The sequence below is a fragment of the Barbus barbus genome (assembly GCF_936440315.1).
Source record: "Barbus barbus genome assembly, chromosome: 47".
Classification (NCBI taxonomy): Eukaryota; Metazoa; Chordata; class Actinopteri; order Cypriniformes; family Cyprinidae; genus Barbus; species Barbus barbus.
Window position 1 is genome coordinate 6,348,829 of NC_136725.1, and position 18,631 is coordinate 6,367,459.

Consider the following 18,631-nt stretch of genomic DNA (forward strand, 5'->3'; position numbering starts at 1 on the left):
CATGAATGTGCAGTACTTGCCTCATGTGTTGTGTTTGGTCACTATATTCACGTACTTTAACAATATCTCACAAAAAAACCTATCAAAAATAGAATATGTTACAAGTGTTTAAGACTGAGCACAGCAGTGTGTAAGTGGTTCAAACTAAATCCAGCTTTATGAACCATGTGTGTGCCTTACGATTCCAAAACTGGGTTTTGTTAAATGATTGTAAAGTTTTGAACGAAGGGTTTCATTTTGCAAAAGATCTGAGATGTTCTGATTCTTTTGTGAATTGTGTAGTGTTTTGACAAAATGAGCCTTGTTTTTAAAATTGTGCCAAAGCAAAAAAAAAAAAAAGAAAAAAAAAAAAAAAGTGTTTTATGAAATTGAAAACTGAGTCAAAGGCTGAGAAGTAGTTTATGGTTTTGCAGATTTGGTGTGTGGTTCTGGTGTTTGAGTGTCAGGTTTCAGAAACTGTGACAAGTAAAATATTGTGTGTGAGCAGTTGAAAAACTAATAGAACAAAAAAACTCAAAATCAGCTTAATTCAGAGATTCTTTATAGGGAAACATATACACAGATCACATGAAACTATAATACACAAAAATATCTTTTTTAATATTGCAACAAATATGTTCAGTACACAAACTATTAATACCACTTACCAAAAGCAAAAGACAAAACAAAACAATGTAATAGTAGAGCAGGTCAGCCAGCGACATGCTCTTAATTCACCCAGGAGATCTATAGCATATTTATAAACACATTTCATTAAGGTACTTGAGGTAAATGAGATGAGTATGTTTCTTTTAGCATAATGTTACTGTCACATGAGAATCCAGCCTCAACTTCACCAATGAAACAACAGAAAAGTGTAACGATTACAGAAGTCCTTCAAAGTCTTCAGTGCCATCAGTCCATGTGTTAGGACACAATCCCAAATTCACCGTTCACATTCTACTGAGGGACGACCTACAGCAACGAGAAACAAACAGCATATGAAATAGAGTGCGCATATACAGTAGTGGCTAGTCAATGTTGTTTAAAAGTTACAACATGTCTGGAACAAGGGTTTTCAGAAAAGCGTTCAGACCTGAGTGAACGGCGTGTGTCTCTCTCCAGATTGTTTTCAGGACCTTCACTCTCATATGAAGCGAGCTGGAGCTCTGAAACACAACAAATACATTTATTCCACAAACCCAATTAAAACCACAGAAATACTGAAATGTACAGAAATACTGGCAACACTTTATGGTAACGTGACAGACCCCGTAATAACAGGAAATTAGGCATAATTACAAGCAACCAACCATAAACCAAACCCTGTAGTAAGTACATGTAGATAATTAATATTACTCAATACTTATTTGTAATTACACTTTAATGATGTTATCTTAAAATAAAGGTGAAATATTTATTACATGAATAGGTGACATCATTGTATGACGGAATACTTAATTGTGATTGGTCCTTTCTTTCTTTTTGCAAAACACCTGCAGACATTTCACCGTCTATTTTTGTAAATGCAAGTAGAAAGCAGCGATGGCTCACCATCTTCACTGAACACTGGTGCGCTGATGAGATACTGCAGGGTTTTCCTGTCCCTCTCAAAAGGACAGATCACCTGCCTCCAAGACAGAAACTCACTCACTTGCTTGGCCAACTCCCAGAATTTCTGTAAGATGAGTAAAGAAAAGCTTTTCAAGCTACTAGATAACCAAGTGATATAGTATTATAGAGTATTAAATGTCAATTTACCTCAAAATTGATGTGGCCGTTAGGCAGTCTGTTGACACAGCCTTCATTCAGGAAGTAGATATCCTTGATGAACAAGCTGAAGAACGGGATAACAATCTGAAAGACAAGAACAGTGAATTCATTTAATTTTAACACTTAAGAACTGCATGTGAATTTAGGTTGCATTTATAAAAAAAATAAAATAAATAATTACCATTTCTTGGCTTGTGTGTGCTGTACTAGACCTCTGAGTTGCTCCCCGCAATGCAGTGCGGTAGTTGTAGAAGTTGCTAGATGGGTCCATTTGGTGCTAAAATACCAAAACAAACAGCAAAATTAACTGTGTGCATAGAAAAACAAGCATAGTTTAAAGCATCCATATAGTGAAGTCTAAAAGTCTGAGACTACAATATTTAATTTTTCTAATGTAATTGCATTTCAAACAAAAAACTTGCATTTTTGCAATGCCATGACCAATTTGCTTATTTGTATGGTGACAGAGAAATGGGGCAGATCATTTTCTCAATTTCCGTAAAAAAAAAAAAAAAAAAAAAAAAAAAAAAGTTGTGTATTTCCAAGTTTAAATTATACAGTTGTGCACACCAAATCTGAATTAATTATTTTTGCGAGTAGATTACATACAAAGCCAATGTAAAGGCATGAATTTGACACAAATTGGACATCTTCCACGGAAGTTGAACATTTTCAACTTCAGTGGAAAATTCGCATTACATGGTGTCGCAAATAATAAATCAGCAAAGAACTTAGACACGTCCGGTTGTATCGGAATTTTTTCCCACAAGTGACGGAAAAAACATTGCATCCAAAATAAAAGTTTATGTAATGTGTGTGTACTGTGTATATTTATTATACACATACAGTCATTCAGTATATATTTTGAAACTCTTTACATGTATCTATATAATTTATATTATATATACACATTTATTTAATATTTATATTGTGTATTGACTGTATTTATATATACATAATATATGTGTGTGTACTGTGTATATTTATTATGTAAACAAAAACTTATTTTGGATGCGATTAATCGTTTGACAGCAGTAAACTAGAGTGAGTAACGCAATGCTAAAATTCACTTTGCATTAGGTGTGCATATCTTGCGCTTTTCCTTACCACCAGGATGTCAAACTTGTCTGTGTTGACTTTATTCCAGGTTTTCTTCAGTCTGGATACAGGGTTCATGTTCATCCCAGCTACACAGTAAAACATTGTTAATAATGTGAAATCACTTCAATGCAAATCAAGACTAAGGCTAAGAAATTGTATTTTCAACACTGCATTATAAATTTCATAGTTATCGACAATATCATTCAATATGTACTCACTAATAATGGCCATTAATGAGTTGAAGTTGCCGATGTTGAAGCATTCCTGTGCCACATCTATGAAGAACTCCAGCACTTTTGCTCGGTGTTTCTTCTTCACCGGCTGAAGACAAACCAGCAGAGGACAGCATAGTGTCAGTGATTGCAAATCATACGCGGTTACATACAGCAGTGTTCTCAATTACATACAGCACTGTTCTCAATAGGTTTTGCTTCAGGACGCAGATTTTACATTGGAAATAAAGTAGCAAACCACCACCTTCAGATCATTCAAAAGTAACAGAATTAACTGCACAGGCTCAGAATTATACAAGTGACAGAGCGGTTACATAACCTTTGACGTCAACAACAAAAGATAAGATTTTTGCCTGCTAGCACTGCTTTGCTTTATTCCCAAAATAGATGAAAGGTGTGCTCACCATGCAAATTTCTGTGGCTGTCAGGTAGCTCAGTCTGTTGAACCATTCAACGTAAGCCTCCAGGTTGCTCGCTTTTCTTTTGCTGAAGAAACTCTGAGGGACAAACATTCAACTGTCAATGAAATAGTCAAGCTGCTTCTGTATCTGTGGCCATTCTGTTTCCATTTACAGTGTCTTACGTAATCTATGACTACAGCTGTGTGACCGGCTTACCTTATGGTTGTCCAAGGGTCTTTTCTGAGCAAACGCTCGAACGAATTCTTCAGGGCCAATATAACTGAGTCTCTCCTAGAAAACACGAGAGCAGGCTTAAAGTAGTAGTTATCTGGTAATACATTTCTGAAAACGTACTCTCAGGTTGTCGATATAGATGATGTTATTTCTTTTCCAGTACATATTTGGAGAAATGTAGCATCACATGACTTGCCCACCAATGCAGTGAATGGGTGCCGTCAGAATGGGAGTTCAAACAGCTGATAAAAACATCACAATCCACACCACTCCAGTCCATCAGTTAACATCTTGTGCAGTGAAAAGTTACGTGTTTGAAGGAAACAAATCCATCATTAGGATGTTTTTAACTTTAAAAACATTGCTTCTGGCTAAAATACAAGTCCTCTATCAATAATACTGCATCTGAATCAGGAGAGAAATACGCAGTTAAAACACCTTAACGTTGGATTTGTTTCTTACAAACACGCAGCTTTTCACTTTCACAAGACATTAATCGATGGAGTGGTGTGGATTATTGTGATTTTATCAACTGTTTGGACTCTCATTCTGACGGCACCCATTCACTGCAGAGGATCCATTGGGCAAGTCATGTGATGCAAACTTTCTCCAAATCTGTTTCCATGAAGAAACAAACTCATCTACATGTTGGATGGCCTGAGGGTGACTAATTTTTAGCAAATTTGTATTTTTTGGTGAACTATTTAAAAGTGCAGAACATCAATACTGACAGCCAATCAGATTGAACCTTGCCGTCACTCACCATCTCAATGTGTGTCAGCTGTTGGGCAAAGACGAAAGGGTCATCGCACAGGTTCAAAACGCACTCTTCTCTCCGTACTAACTGCTGTTTGGACTTGAGAGCGAGTGGTCGGTCCATGGCGGCGGCAGCGCTGGATGTCGCCAGCGACTCTTCGTACTGTCCGAGGGTGGTCAGTTTGCGTAAGAGGCGCTGAATGAGTCTCTGCATGGCCCTCCGTGACAGCTAGTCAAAAACAACACAACCATTTCCTACGTCAGCGTTATAATATCCATTCATGTCTGTAGCCAAAAAAAACATTTGGTAACTGTAAGCTGTTGTGTTGATATCACAGCTTGAGCAAAAAGGAAATACGTCAGAGGGTTTGAAGCCAAACAGCGTACATGCAAATCCAACGCATTTGGCTTCAAATCCATGTCATGTTGTTGTCCAATATATCGATTTATCCATACAAAAGCTGTTTAGAATTTATCCACACATCATTATTTATTTATTCAAGATTCAACTTAGTTCAGAAACAAACAATAACATGATGCAATCATGATGTTTGTGCTAGATCATCAAGAAGGCATCATCTCTGCTGACCTCATCTCCAAAGGCAAGACGATGGGTCATCTCTTTGAGGCTGCGCATCATGCGCTCATCCCTGAAGTCGTACGGAAATGTCTCCGTCCATTCTGTGAGCAGCTGCACGATTTTCGGTGCCATTTCCCGTATTCTTTTCTGTTGAGTAAAGCAAGACAATTTAGCACTGAATCATCTACAGTTTGCTATAAGATAGTAGCTACTGGGTACAACTATTAGGAACTTATAGCTATAAGCTACTAAATCATTTGTTTACTAAAATCTGTCATTTTCAAGTACAGTTTTTTAGTAACGTCTTAGTAAATTGTTTAAACTGGCAATTAATAATTATTTTAATGCACAAAGAAACAACATGCTGAATAAATCATATATATATATATATATATATATATATATATATATATATATAAATAAACACACACACATATACATGCATGTATATATATATATATATATATATATATATATATATATATATATATATATATATATATAAAAATGCATCAACATTTCTAGCATGCCTTGGAGTGAAGATCCTCACAAATGTTAAATTTTTTAAGTTACTTTTTGGTGCAATAAATGTCTAAAGTATTTTGTGTCTTACCTAGATAGTATTTAATATACTATTTAATGTATTTAAATGATTCAACAAATGAATTTAAAATAATAATTGATGCCTACTGAAATAATATGTAAAAAAGTTAGATTAAATTGAAAACCAAAGAATTTATAGGGATAATCCACCTAAAAATGAAAATTCTGTCATCATTTTGTTTTTGCCCTCATGTTGTTCCAAACCTGTATGAGTTTCTTTCTTCTGTTGAACACATAAGAAAATACTTTAAAGAATCTTGGTAACCAAACAGTTGCTGGTACCCATAGACTTCAATAGTATGGGAAAATAAAAATAAAAATGACATATATATATATAGGATGTTAATGGGAACCGCAATTTTACGGAAATTATTATTATTAAATTACAAGATTACCAAAATTATTTTAATTATCCTCCTGTGGTTAACAGAAGACAGAAACTCATACAGGTTTGGAACAATCTGAGGCTGAGTAAATGATGACAGAATATGTTTTGGGTGAACTATACCTTAATGTATTTTCCAACCCAAAGATTCAAACCCCTAATGGGAGGGATTTATTTTTGAAGTGTTGTGTCACGTGGGGTTTGTGGACAATTTGGCATATCAAAATAGAATTAATTCATGAGCTGTCACACAGGTGTGTGTGTATCGGCTATTTTAAAAATGATTCTAACATGGAATCATTTTATTATGTATGACTCTTTTGAATCTTTTGTTCAAGTGTTACATAATGTGAATGCGTTTTTGCACTGATGCCAGACTTATTCAGTCATTTGTTATGAATAATCTTATCTTTTGGTTTGCTTCCATTCGAGTACCTTTCAAAGTCTGATTAATTCACTGGATTATCCAAAAACAGACATTACCACATGGTTATGCAATACATCCGAGTTATATTTCCAGAGAAGGTAACACTGTTGTGATGTAAAATGACTCATTTGGTGATATAAGATTACCTTATCTGTCTGTGGGTCGCCAACCCTGTGATGGTCCACACAGAGGTAACAAACACGAGACATGAGCTCAAACGGATGCAGGAAGAGACGGGAGCTTAGCAGGAAGGTGAAAATATACGACCTCTGAAAAATGACAGGAAAGTCTCAAGCGTCAGTCAAACGTTGACATTCACCATGCAACTAATAATTATCACAGCGAAGGCTGTATACTTACATCAGGGTAATAGTCCACAGTCGGGACTAAGAGCTGTATCAGGGCTTCCAGAGAGCCAGACACAAGCTTATTATCACGGTAGTGCAGACCCCCATAGTTCTCCTCCACAGGTTGGCGGTGACTATGGCTGCTGCTGTAAGTGCTAGGGTTGAATTTGCTTGAATATGGCGTTGTCTGTGGCATTTTGGACCTGTGGATGAAAACATTAGTCAGCCTGTAAGAAAGTTGCATAGCAGCATCCCTCTGAAACAAGGTGTGAAATGAACACCCACCACCAGATGAACATGCAAAGAGTCTGTATTTCGCTTATCTACTAGTCAAACTGCCTCAATTGATTCAATTTGACAAGAAGTTGTTTAGAAACATACAAACATTTCTTTTTCTTCTCCAATCCATTCTAACTTATATGAACTTTCAACTTGAATATTAGCAAAACCTCAACCATGTTTAACCTGTTATCTGTCACTGGCCAAACGGTGGGCCCAATTAACCTTTCTAATCCAAACAAATTGTGAAAGCTCATTTCACATTTGGCCATTTTTCTTCTCCGTTTCCTATTTATCACTCGTTTCAATAATGTGCAAAGTGCTTTCTTTAAAAAGAGACCAAACTTCAAACCATTCAAGATCTATAGATTTCAGTTGGAAATGCTATTATCAGGTTTATGCTGAAACAGTTGGACTGTTAACAGATTAAGTTTAGTTGATTGTAAAGGCACACATCCTTTGTCAACATAAGCTAGTTAGTAAAACTCAGCACAAACAGGGCAAGTGACACTTGATAACTCAGTTTGAACCCTGGACACTAAAAGTTACAAAAGTACCCCAGATTTACAATGCAAAAATGGAAAAGTGTCAGTGAGAAAACACAATGTGTAAATGGTAAATGTGCTAAAATTATTTTAAATTAGGTTGCATGAACAAAATACCATAGTGTTCTTTCTTTATTCATGATTTTACGGATATAGAGTTTTTAAAACAAATGCAGAAAAGGTATCTTGCTCAACTGAAGTGACTTGAACTACAACTTCCCATCTCGTAAATGTGCACAATGCATTTTGCAATCTCGTACAATGCAAAAGTTCAGTTCTAAGATTTTAAAGCTGTTCGAATTGGGGGGAAATCTAACTAACAAAATACAAAAAGGCATTTACTAATCACAGTGGACGGAGGTCAGAAGAAAAGTTAATTTCCCTCCTGCTCTGCAATCTGTAAAGCTCCTGTAAACTAGGTGTACTCTTAATTCTAAACACTGTTATTGGATTAAGGAAGAGTCTTGAGGTCAAGCAGGTTTAATGGCAGGAGTCTTTCCACTGATCTCCTTTACCGAGTTCAGTGCATCCTATACTACAGCCCTACTGTTCTGCTCCATTTCATGTAGAAAACAGTCCCGAGGGATGACTTGCTCAAATAAAAGCCAACGTGCTTGTGGTTAAAAGCAAACGTTCCAAATTCTGAACCCAAAAACAACTGGCAAAGATGTTTCTATGACAACAGTGACTCACTGACCAACCATCTTCCCTTTCTCGTGATTTTCCTTGTCGCTTATTCATCAATCATTAAATGGATATTTCGCAAACAAATTATAACCCTGTCATCATTTACTCATCCTCGTGTTGTTCCTAACCTGTATGACTTTTTTTGTGTGTGTGGAACAGTAAAGGAGATGTTAAGCAGAATGACAAGTTTTTCATTGCATGGAAAAATAATAAATGAAAGTGTATGCAAACTGTGGCTGTCAGCAGCACCTAACCTTCTGAATTTCTTTTTTGTAGAAAGAAAATCATGGGCCTATATGTTTGGAACAACAGGAAGTAACGCTACTGACTACAGTATATTATATTTTAGGATGGAATTCTCCTGTAAATGTGTCGCTTCCCTGGGGAAGCACAGTAAACAAACTTTTCTGGAACAAGGGGCTATTTGATAAAACACGTTTATGAAATAAGATAGGTTTATTTCAGTTAGTCTGACTTTTTGTCACTTGGTTTGGTTCAAAATAAGTCAGACTAACTGAAATAAGCCTGGCTTATTTGGTAAACTTGTTTTATGAAACAGCCCTCAGGTCATGTTAAGTGTGACAAATATACACAAAATGCACATACTTCATGAAAAGGAAGAGATGGTAAACAGAATCTGCCCTTCATTAATTAGCACTGACTCATCAGACCTGAATGAAAATCACAGATGGACGATGTGCAATCACTCTTACACATGTATGAGCAACACAAGCGAAACGAAAACAAGTTCAAACAGATGGATTACAAAAATAAAAATCCCCACATCTGAAAAGTGAAACGGTGAGAAAATATATATATATAAACTAAATATGCACTAAATGTCTTTTTGAAGCGACTCTAAAGCGATACGTGTATTGTTTAATTGCAAAATTACACATTCAATAAATATAGACAATAACAATTAATAAACACGAATGGCTGTATGACACGGTCATCCATAAGTTTTTTGAAAGACAGTGATTTACAAATCCTTGTAAACTTACCACAAAATTAAAAAAGTAAACGTACGAGAAAGTTGACGATATGGATATCCAAGGAAGTCCAACAAAAAGACTCCAAACGCGTGCACAGCCCAGATCAAGTTGCTTTCTTACAATGAAAGCTCGCTGATAGTCTTATTTTTCTTCTGCGCGCGATACTAATGATTAGTTCACGCGACGCAAACAGATACTGTGTGATGCTCGACTGTCTCCATTGTTTTACTAATAATCCAGATCGTGTGCATGAGAAACTAATACTGAATTCCTGTAACACCGAAAGCATTAAGAAGGAAAACCGGAAAATGCGGTCTCGCCCACAAGGGAAGACTGACCAATCAGAGGCAGGAAGCAACAAATTGAAATTTCCCAGTGATCTTATTGGCCAGTGCGATGTCCATCAACTCCCGAGACGCGCACAAACCACTGCCAAAGAGTGCAAAAATCAAGCTTTGCTATGTCATAAGGCATGAAGAGCCACCATAAGTCCAAAAATAGCACAAGGTATGTGTTATAGGTACCAAGAAAGTAACTTAAATTAACACCTGAGAAAATTGTTAGGCAATATAGTGGATGTAATATGTCTGAGAATGTATCTGCCTACATACACAATATACATAATCGGTGAAATTAGCTCTCTTTTTTTAATTCAGTGTATCATGAAATTATGAGAATGAAAAATAGAGTTAGCAACAGCAACACCCTTTTGACAAAAACTCTCTCAAAAAGGCTTTTGAATTATTCCAGAAAATAGGCTTTGTGACCAACAAAAGTTTATAACTCTTGAATGTTTTTGCTGAAAAAAACAACAGAAAATGTAATGGATTTAATGGTTATGATGGGAATTGTATTGGTTTTAATGGAAACTATAACGGTGTCTATTGGTATGTGATGGATTCTATTGGTGGGATGTTAAATCCTATTGGAAAAATGCCCAAAACACACTACAAAAAGGAATTTTGTAATGGTTTTACTGGAAAAAGCTAATGGTTTATAATGGTATTTTAATGGAACCCATTGGAATTTCTGTGATGGTTTCTATTGGGCTTCTATAGTTTTTTTTTAGCGGGATGGTAGTCTTCACAAATCCCCAGAAGTAAAAAGCAAAATGTGGGCTATAAGCTACACCACGGTCACATGACTTCAATATCAGCATTACTAAGCTTCCACCAACTCTTTCGGTCTTTATTAAGAAACATTTTCCCTGAAAGTTTGAGTTAGAATAGTTTGCAAGAGTGTGATTCTAAACACAACGAGGCTGTGAAAGCAGCGCGATGGTGTTTAATGTCCCTGACAACCTCCGTGGTTGGATTTTATTTGGTAGAATACAATGTAAAAATACCTTGAGCTTGTGTTAACCACAGACCTTATTTCAGGCATTTAACTCAAAACTCCTTCAAAAAACCCATTGACCCAATGGTCTACAATGCTAAATCGCTAGCGGTATTGGCCTATTAGAATATGCCATCTATGCAAGCAAACACAGCTATTAATTTCAAACATGCTTCCAGAAAATTTCCCCAGTCTGCCACTGGTTGGTCAAAAACATAAACCCACCCCAAAATGTACGTCATTGGTTAGGCAAATGTTGCTGTGTGCAGTATTCCCATGGTAAAGACTAGCTTCCCACTCTTTCCAGAACCGCTTATTTTTTATTTCTGTGGGTGTGGTCAGAGTTTTGTGTTATATAAAAGTTGAATTACATCAATGCAGAGGTAGGCAAGTCTCATTTTATAAGTAGGTGGATTTCATTTTGAGCCCGTACCTCTCCAGCTCCACTCAACAAAGTGTCTGTAAGAATAATTCACCCCTGCGAGGCCTTTCCTGAATGATGTGCTTCGCCCACATCGTTAAGAGGCACCTAATGGTGAGAGTTTGACTTGAGCTCAGTAACAGTGCTTCAAGCTGAAGCTTGTGTTGGATTCCACCCACGGTGCTGAAGCCCTGAAACCTTCTGGCCCCTGCAGGGCTTCAGCTACAGAAGGATGGTGTTATCACATATGGTGAACACACATATTCAGCTTACACCCACAAAGACTCAACCAACAGAGCAGAACCCTTTGGGAACTCCAGTCTTTTATATCTCCAAACTAGCTGTGATGATGTTGTCCTTTATAGACTTGGGTTACATAACCGGAATGTACGTCAGCACACACTTCACAAGAAAGCTTCCTTTGCTATTTTTTCCTGCCAAACATGCAACAGCAGTGTTGTGACCTTTTAGCTGCATATTAAATTTCCTGCATAAATTAGCATTGTGGCTGGACTATCTCTGGTGATACTCCTATAACTTTCACAGCAGTATAGTCAAAGCAAGTCATAATAAAATAAAGTCAAAATAAATAAAGCTTTACTAATTACGATAGCCTCGTGGGCAGCGCAACGACATATAGCACTGTTGTGATTTGGGCATCCCGAGTTCGAGTCCTGGCTCGCGGACATTTCCAGATCACATCCCCCTCTCTATGTCCCACTTTGCTTCCGGTCATCATACTGTCCAATCACAAAAATTCCAACAATAAATCTTTAAAAGAAAATATTAAATTATGTTCCAAATTTGAGGTTGATATCTCAAAATTTAGATTTCAGAAGTATTTCGTTTGGGCGCTGTTCCAAACGTTTCCACTAGATGAAATTGATTTCATGCGAACCCATGTTATTTTGTTTTTGTTTTTGTATGGAAGCCCATTTTCACCACTGAATAAAAAAAAATTAAAAAGGTAATTCCGACTTTTGTATCTCACAATTTTGACTTTTTCTCGCAATAGCGACTTTACTTCTCACATTTCTGACTTTTTCTCGGAATTGCGACTTCTCACAATTCTGACTTTTTCTTGAAATTGCGGCTTTACTTCTCACAATTCTGACTTTTTCTCGTAATTGTGACTTCTCACAATTCTGACTTTTTCTCGTAATTGTGACTTCTCACAATTCTGACTTTTTCTCGTAATTGCGACCTCTCACAATTCTGACTTTTTCTCGTAATTGCGACTTCTCACAATTCTGACTTTTTCTCGTAATTGCGACCTCTCACAATTCTGACTTTTTCTCGTAATTGCGACCTCTCACAATTCTGACTTTTTCTTGTAATTGCGACCTCTCACAATTCTGACTTTTTCTCGTAATTGCGACTTCTCACAATTCTGACTTTTTCTCGTAATTGCGACCTCTCACAATTCTGACTTTTTCTTGTAATTGCGACCTCTCACAATTCTGACTTTTTCTTGTAATTGCGACCTCTCACAATTCTGACTTTTTCTCGTAATTGCGACTTCTCACAATTCTGACTTTTTCTCGTAATTGCGACCTCTCACAATTCTGACTTTTTCTTGTAATTGCGACCTCTCACAATTCTGACTTTTTCTCGTAATTGCGACTTCTCACAATTCTGACTTTTTCTCGTAATTGCGACTTCTCACAATTCTGACTTTTTCTCGTAATTGCGACCTCTCACAATTCTGACTTTTTCTTGTAATTGCGACCTCTCACAATTCTGACTTTTTCTTGTAATTGCGACCTCTCACAATTCTGACTTTTTCTCGTAATTGCGACTTCTCACAATTCTGACTTTTTCTCGTAATTGCGACTTCTCACAATTCTGACTTTTTCTCGTAATTGCGACCTCTCACAATTCTGACTTTTTCTCGTAATTGCGACCTCTCACAATTCTGACTTTTTCTCGTAATTGTGACTTCTCACAATTCTGACTTTTTCTCGTAATTGTGACTTCTCACAATTCTGACTTTTTCTCGTAATTGTGACTTCTCACAATTCTGACTTTTTCTCGTAATTGCGACCTCTCACAATTCTGACTTTTTCTCGTAATTGCGACTTCTCACAATTCTGACTTTTTCTCGTAATTGCGACCTCTCACAATTCTGACTTTTTCTCGTAATTGCGACCTCTCACAATTCTGACTTTTTCTTGTAATTGCGACCTCTCACAATTCTGACTTTTTCTCGTAATTGCGACTTCTCACAATTCTGACTTTTTCTCGTAATTGCGACCTCTCACAATTCTGACTTTTTCTTGTAATTGCGACCTCTCACAATTCTGACTTTTTCTTGTAATTGCGACCTCTCACAATTCTGACTTTTTCTCGTAATTGCGACTTCTCACAATTCTGACTTTTTCTCGTAATTGCGACCTCTCACAATTCTGACTTTTTCTCGTAATTGCGACCTCTCACAATTCTGACTTTTTCTTGTAATTGCGACCTCTCACAATTCTGACTTTTTCTCGTAATTGCGACTTCTCACAATTCTGACTTTTTCTCGTAATTGCGACCTCTCACAATTCTGACTTTTTCTTGTAATTGCGACCTCTCACAATTCTGACTTTTTCTTGTAATTGCGACCTCTCACAATTCTGACTTTTTCTCGTAATTGCGACTTCTCACAATTCTGACTTTTTCTCGTAATTGCGACCTCTCACAATTCTGACTTTTTCTTGTAATTGCGACCTCTCACAATTCTGACTTTTTCTCGTAATTGCGACTTCTCACAATTCTGACTTTTTCTCGTAATTGCGACCTCTCACAATTCTGACTTTTTATTGAAATTGCGACTTCTCACAATTCTGACCTTTTCTCGTTATTGCGACCTCTCACAATTCTGACTTTTTCTTGAAATTGCGACCTCTCACAATTCTGACTTTTTCTTGAAATTGCGACTTCTCACAATTCTGACCTTTTCTCGTTATTGCGACTTCTCACAATTCTGACCTTTTCTCGTAATTGCGACCTCTCACAATTCTGACTTTTTCTTGAAATTGCGACTTCTCACAATTCTGACCTTTTCTCGTAATTGCGACTTCTCACAATTCTGACTTTTTCTTGAAATTGCGACTTCTCACAATTCTGACCTTTTCTCGTTATTGCGACTTCTCACAATTCTGACCTTTTCTCGTTATTGCGACTTCTCACAATTCTGACTTTTTCTTGAAATCGCGGCTTTACTTCTCACAATTCTGACTTTTTCTTGAAATCGTGGCTTTACTTCTCACAACTCTGACTTTTTCTTGAAATTGCGGCTTTACTTCTCACAATTCTGACTTTTTCTTGAAATTGCAGCTTTACTTCTCACAATTCTGACTTTTTCTTGAAATTGTGACTTCTCACAATTCTGACCTTTTCTCGTAATTGCGACTTCTCACAATTCTGACCTTTTCTCGTTATTGCGACTTCTCACAATTCTGACTTTTTCTCGTTATTGCGACTTCTCACAATTCTGACTTTTTCTTGAAATTGCAGCTTTACTTCTCACAATTCTGACTTTTTCTTGAAATTGTGACTTCTCACAATTCTGACCTTTTCTCGTAATTGCGACTTCTCACAATTCTGACCTTTTCTCGTTATTGCGACTTCTCACAATTCTGACTTTTTCTTGAAATTGCGATTTCTCACAATTCTGACCTTTTCTCGTTATTGCGACTTCTCACAATTCTGACTTTTTCTCGTAATTGCGACTTCTCACAATTCTGACTTTTTATTGAAATTGCGACTTCTCACAATTCTGACCTTTTCTCGTTATTGCGACTTCTCACAATTCTGACCTTTTCTCGTAATTGCGACCTCTCACAATTCTGACTTTTTCTTGAAATTGCGACTTCTCACAATTCTGACCTTTTCTCGTAATTGCGACTTCTCACAATTCTGACTTTTTCTTGAAATTGCGACTTCTCACAATTCTGACCTTTTCTCGTTATTGCGACTTCTCACAATTCTGACCTTTTCTCGTTATTGCGACTTCTCACAATTCTGACTTTTTCTTGAAATCGCGGCTTTACTTCTCACAATTCTGACTTTTTCTTGAAATCGTGGCTTTACTTCTCACAACTCTGACTTTTTCTTGAAATTGCGGCTTTACTTCTCACAATTCTGACTTTTTCTTGAAATTGCAGCTTTACTTCTCACAATTCTGACTTTTTCTTGAAATTGTGACTTCTCACAATTCTGACCTTTTCTCGTAATTGCGACTTCTCACAATTCTGACCTTTTCTCGTTATTGCGACTTCTCACAATTCTGACTTTTTCTTGAAATTGCGATTTCTCACAATTCTGACCTTTTCTCGTTATTGCGACTTCTCACAATTCTGACTTTTTCTCGTAATTGCGACTTCTCACAATTCTGACTTTTTATTGAAATTGCGACTTCTCACAATTCTGACCTTTTCTCGTTATTGCGACTTCTCACAATTCTGACCTTTTCTCGTAATTGCGACCTCTCACAATTCTGACTTTTTCTTGAAATTGCGACTTCTCACAATTCTGACCTTTTCTCGTAATTGCGACTTCTCACAATTCTGACTTTTTCTTGAAATTGCGACTTCTCACAATTCTGACCTTTTCTCGTTATTGCGACTTCTCACAATTCTGACCTTTTCTCGTTATTGCGACTTCTCACAATTCTGACTTTTTCTTGAAATCGCGGCTTTACTTCTCACAATTCTGACTTTTTCTTGAAATCGTGGCTTTACTTCTCACAACTCTGACTTTTTCTTGAAATTGCGGCTTTACTTCTCACAATTCTGACTTTTTCTTGAAATTGCAGCTTTACTTCTCACAATTCTGACTTTTTCTTGAAATTGTGACTTCTCACAATTCTGACCTTTTCTCGTAATTGCGACTTCTCACAATTCTGACCTTTTCTCGTTATTGCGACTTCTCACAATTCTGACCTTTTCTCGTTATTGCGACTTCTCACAATTCTGACTTTTTCTTGAAATTGCAGCTTTACTTCTCACAATTCTGACTTTTTCTTGAAATTGTGACTTCTCACAATTCTGACCTTTTCTCGTAATTGCGACTTCTCACAATTCTGACCTTTTCTCGTTATTGCGACTTCTCACAATTCTGACTTTTTCTTGAAATTGCGATTTCTCACAATTCTGACCTTTTCTCGTTATTGCGACTTCTCACAATTCTGACTTTTTCTCGTAATTGCGACTTCTCACAATTCTGACTTTTTATTGAAATTGCGACTTCTCACAATTCTGACCTTTTCTCGTTATTGCGACTTCTCACAATTCTGACTTTTTCTTGAAATTGCGGCTTTACTTCTCACAATTCTGACTTTTTCTTGAAATTGCAGCTTTACTTCTCACAATTCTGACTTGTTCTCGTAATTGCGACTTCTCACAATTCTGACTTTTTCTTGAAATTGCGGCTTTACTTCTCATAATTCTGACTTTTTCTTGAAATTGCGGCTTTACTTCTCACAATTCTGACCTTTTCTTGTTATTGCGACTTCTTACAATTTTGACTTTTTCTAGTAAATGAGTTGTAAAGTCATAATTGCGTGTTATAAAGTAAAAAAAAGTCAGAATTGTGGGTTTATATCTTTCAATTAAATTACAATTCTGAGAAAATTGTTTATATCTTACAATTGTGACTTTATTTCTTGCAATTCTGAGAAAAAAAACATATATCAAAAGTCATAATTGATGATAAAAACTCACAATTACCTTTTTGATTTCTTTTTAAATTCAGTGTAGGGATCGGGCTTCCATGTTTTTCTGTTTACATAAAGTGCCAAACTTTTACCAAGTTTCATAACATTCCGATAAAGTAAAAAAGTTCTAACAAACCAAACTTTTAATTTTTTTTGGAGTCAAAATTGACTAAAGAGCACCAGAGGGTAAAGAAAAAATAGGAATATGGTACCTAGTTGTCACCTGCTTGTTCTACTATACCAAAACAATCGAAACAAATAAAAATGCTAAATATTCACTTAAGGGAAATTCCATGTGACAATGGAAATGAAACCTGCAAGCCATTAAGGATGAGTGCAATAACATCTGTTGGTTCGACAATGGATACGCTTGAATAATGGGGGTGGGAGTGTGACTCACTGCTTTCCAGTAAGAAAGTGATTCAGCCCCCCGGTTCATTGACCTTCAAACATGGTGCCCTCTGTGTGCGACTGAATAGTTCAGTACCTCCCTCAGCTGTCCCCATATCCACCGCCGCAAGTGTTAATGACCCCATCTCACACGCACACACTCGTGAAGGTGAACTATTCATGTCTGGATCGGCAGATGAAATAATTTTCTGGTGAACACAATTCTAAAATCACCCCCCCTCCCCTTTTCAGTAGGAGTTTCCTGTAAATGTACATGTGTGTGAATTATTCCGAAAAAATGATAAATAATGAATGTTTTTGTCAGCTAAAATAGACATGATTTGAGTTCTGTGGTAATTTTGTTGATGACTAATCACAATTTGTGTGATCAGTCCAAACCATTTTTCAACAAGTGCCACTCTGTTGGAACAACCAACCCATTTTATACCTGCTTTGTTTTTGGCTACTTTGTCTTTTAACTAATAACTGTTTATGATTTTAACATTTCTAGGTACCCCTTCCACTCTGCAACTTAATTTCTGTCTGATTTGCATTCCCAAAAACTAAAGGCCTATAAAGAACAAATTAAACAGATTCCTGTATAACACTTAAAACCAAAAGTAAAATATGTTTTTAAGTGAAACATAAAAGATACTCATTTCTGTAATGAAACCATAAAGTGACCAGATGCTGTCAAGTTACACAAAATATTTTGAAGTCATTTTGTGTGATGAACAGACTGAAGACATTATTGACTAAAAATCTTTTCCTCTGCTGTAGCTTTTGTTCCAGGCTGGAGAATTAAACCAATCCCTAAGATCTTTATTTGTGGTCCATGAAAGAAAGAAAGTCACTTGGGTTCAAAACAAAATGAGAGAGAATAATGTTTTTTTTTTTAAATAATCATATACTGTATATTTTTTTACATTTTGTTAAATATTTTATTCTAAAATTTTTGTTAATAGATTAAAATTCTTCAAAATATAATATTGTAAAGCCTTTGCAAGCTAAATAATGTTTAATATTTATGTTTGGAGCTGCAGGTGGCTGGAAGAGTCCTTAGAGGGGAAGGAAAAAATGATACAAACAGGATGGGCTGCAACATGGCTGTGTCCTTTACATTTCAGTGCTGTTGTGATCCTCCTCCGCCTCCTACGCAATCCAAATTTGTTTACCACTTACTTTAAAGAGCGCATAGTTAGAGTGTAGTAACATTCCGACGGAGCCTCATTGTGCAGCCATGCAGACAGATCTGTTCATTATGAACGAGTGTGTGTGTGTGTGTGTGTGTGTTCAAGCTCAAGGGAAAGGGAGTGGATAGGAGTGCAACTCTTCAAGCGCACATACATGCACACGCACACAAAGCTGGAACAGTAAGTACAGCTGGCCAGGAAAAACAACAGGGGAGAGGGAGGGACTTTCAGGAAGAGAGGGAAACTGAAGGAGAACAACCTCAACCAGA

The 18,631-nt window shown here is 36.6% G+C and overlaps 1 protein-coding gene across 2 annotated transcripts; it reads right to left on the reverse strand.

Moving 5' to 3' along the window:
- Positions 1–520: 520 nt before the first annotated feature.
- Positions 521–9,624, reverse strand: LOC306865708 (ras-GEF domain-containing family member 1B-B). Of its 2 annotated transcripts, none has more exons than XM_079410462.1 (14): positions 9,335–9,624; positions 6,833–7,022; positions 6,619–6,741; positions 5,067–5,204; positions 4,485–4,706; positions 3,704–3,778; positions 3,491–3,583; positions 3,072–3,174; positions 2,860–2,939; positions 1,934–2,029; positions 1,741–1,836; positions 1,534–1,657; positions 1,076–1,148; positions 521–954 (listed from the first exon to the last, which is right to left on the reverse strand). In XM_079410462.1, exons 2-14 carry the CDS (start codon positions 7,013–7,015, stop codon positions 933–935), a joined length of 1,428 nt encoding a protein of 475 aa, XP_079266588.1. In that variant the 5' UTR covers positions 7,016–7,022; positions 9,335–9,624; the 3' UTR covers positions 521–932. The 2 variants fall into 2 exon arrangements, with proteins under 2 accessions (XP_079266588.1, XP_079266589.1); XM_079410463.1 differs by having other exon boundaries at positions 9,360–9,616.
- Positions 9,625–18,631: the final 9,007 nt, after the last annotated feature.

What these genes read in the sequence shown, in the direction of transcription:
- LOC306865708 (XM_079410462.1), bottom strand. Translation starts at nt 7,015, where the DNA reads ATGCCACAGACAACGCCATATTCAAGCAAATTCAACCCTAGCACTTAC. An exon ending in CTGTGGACTATTACCCTGAT is followed by an intron (nt 6,742 to 6,832) that starts GTAAGTATACAG and finishes GTCATTTTTCAG; the next exon opens with AGGTCGTATATTTTCACCTT. An exon ending in CACACACAAGCCAAGAAATG is followed by an intron (nt 1,837 to 1,933) that starts GTAATTATTTAT and finishes CTTGTCTTTCAG; the next exon opens with ATTGTTATCCCGTTCTTCAG.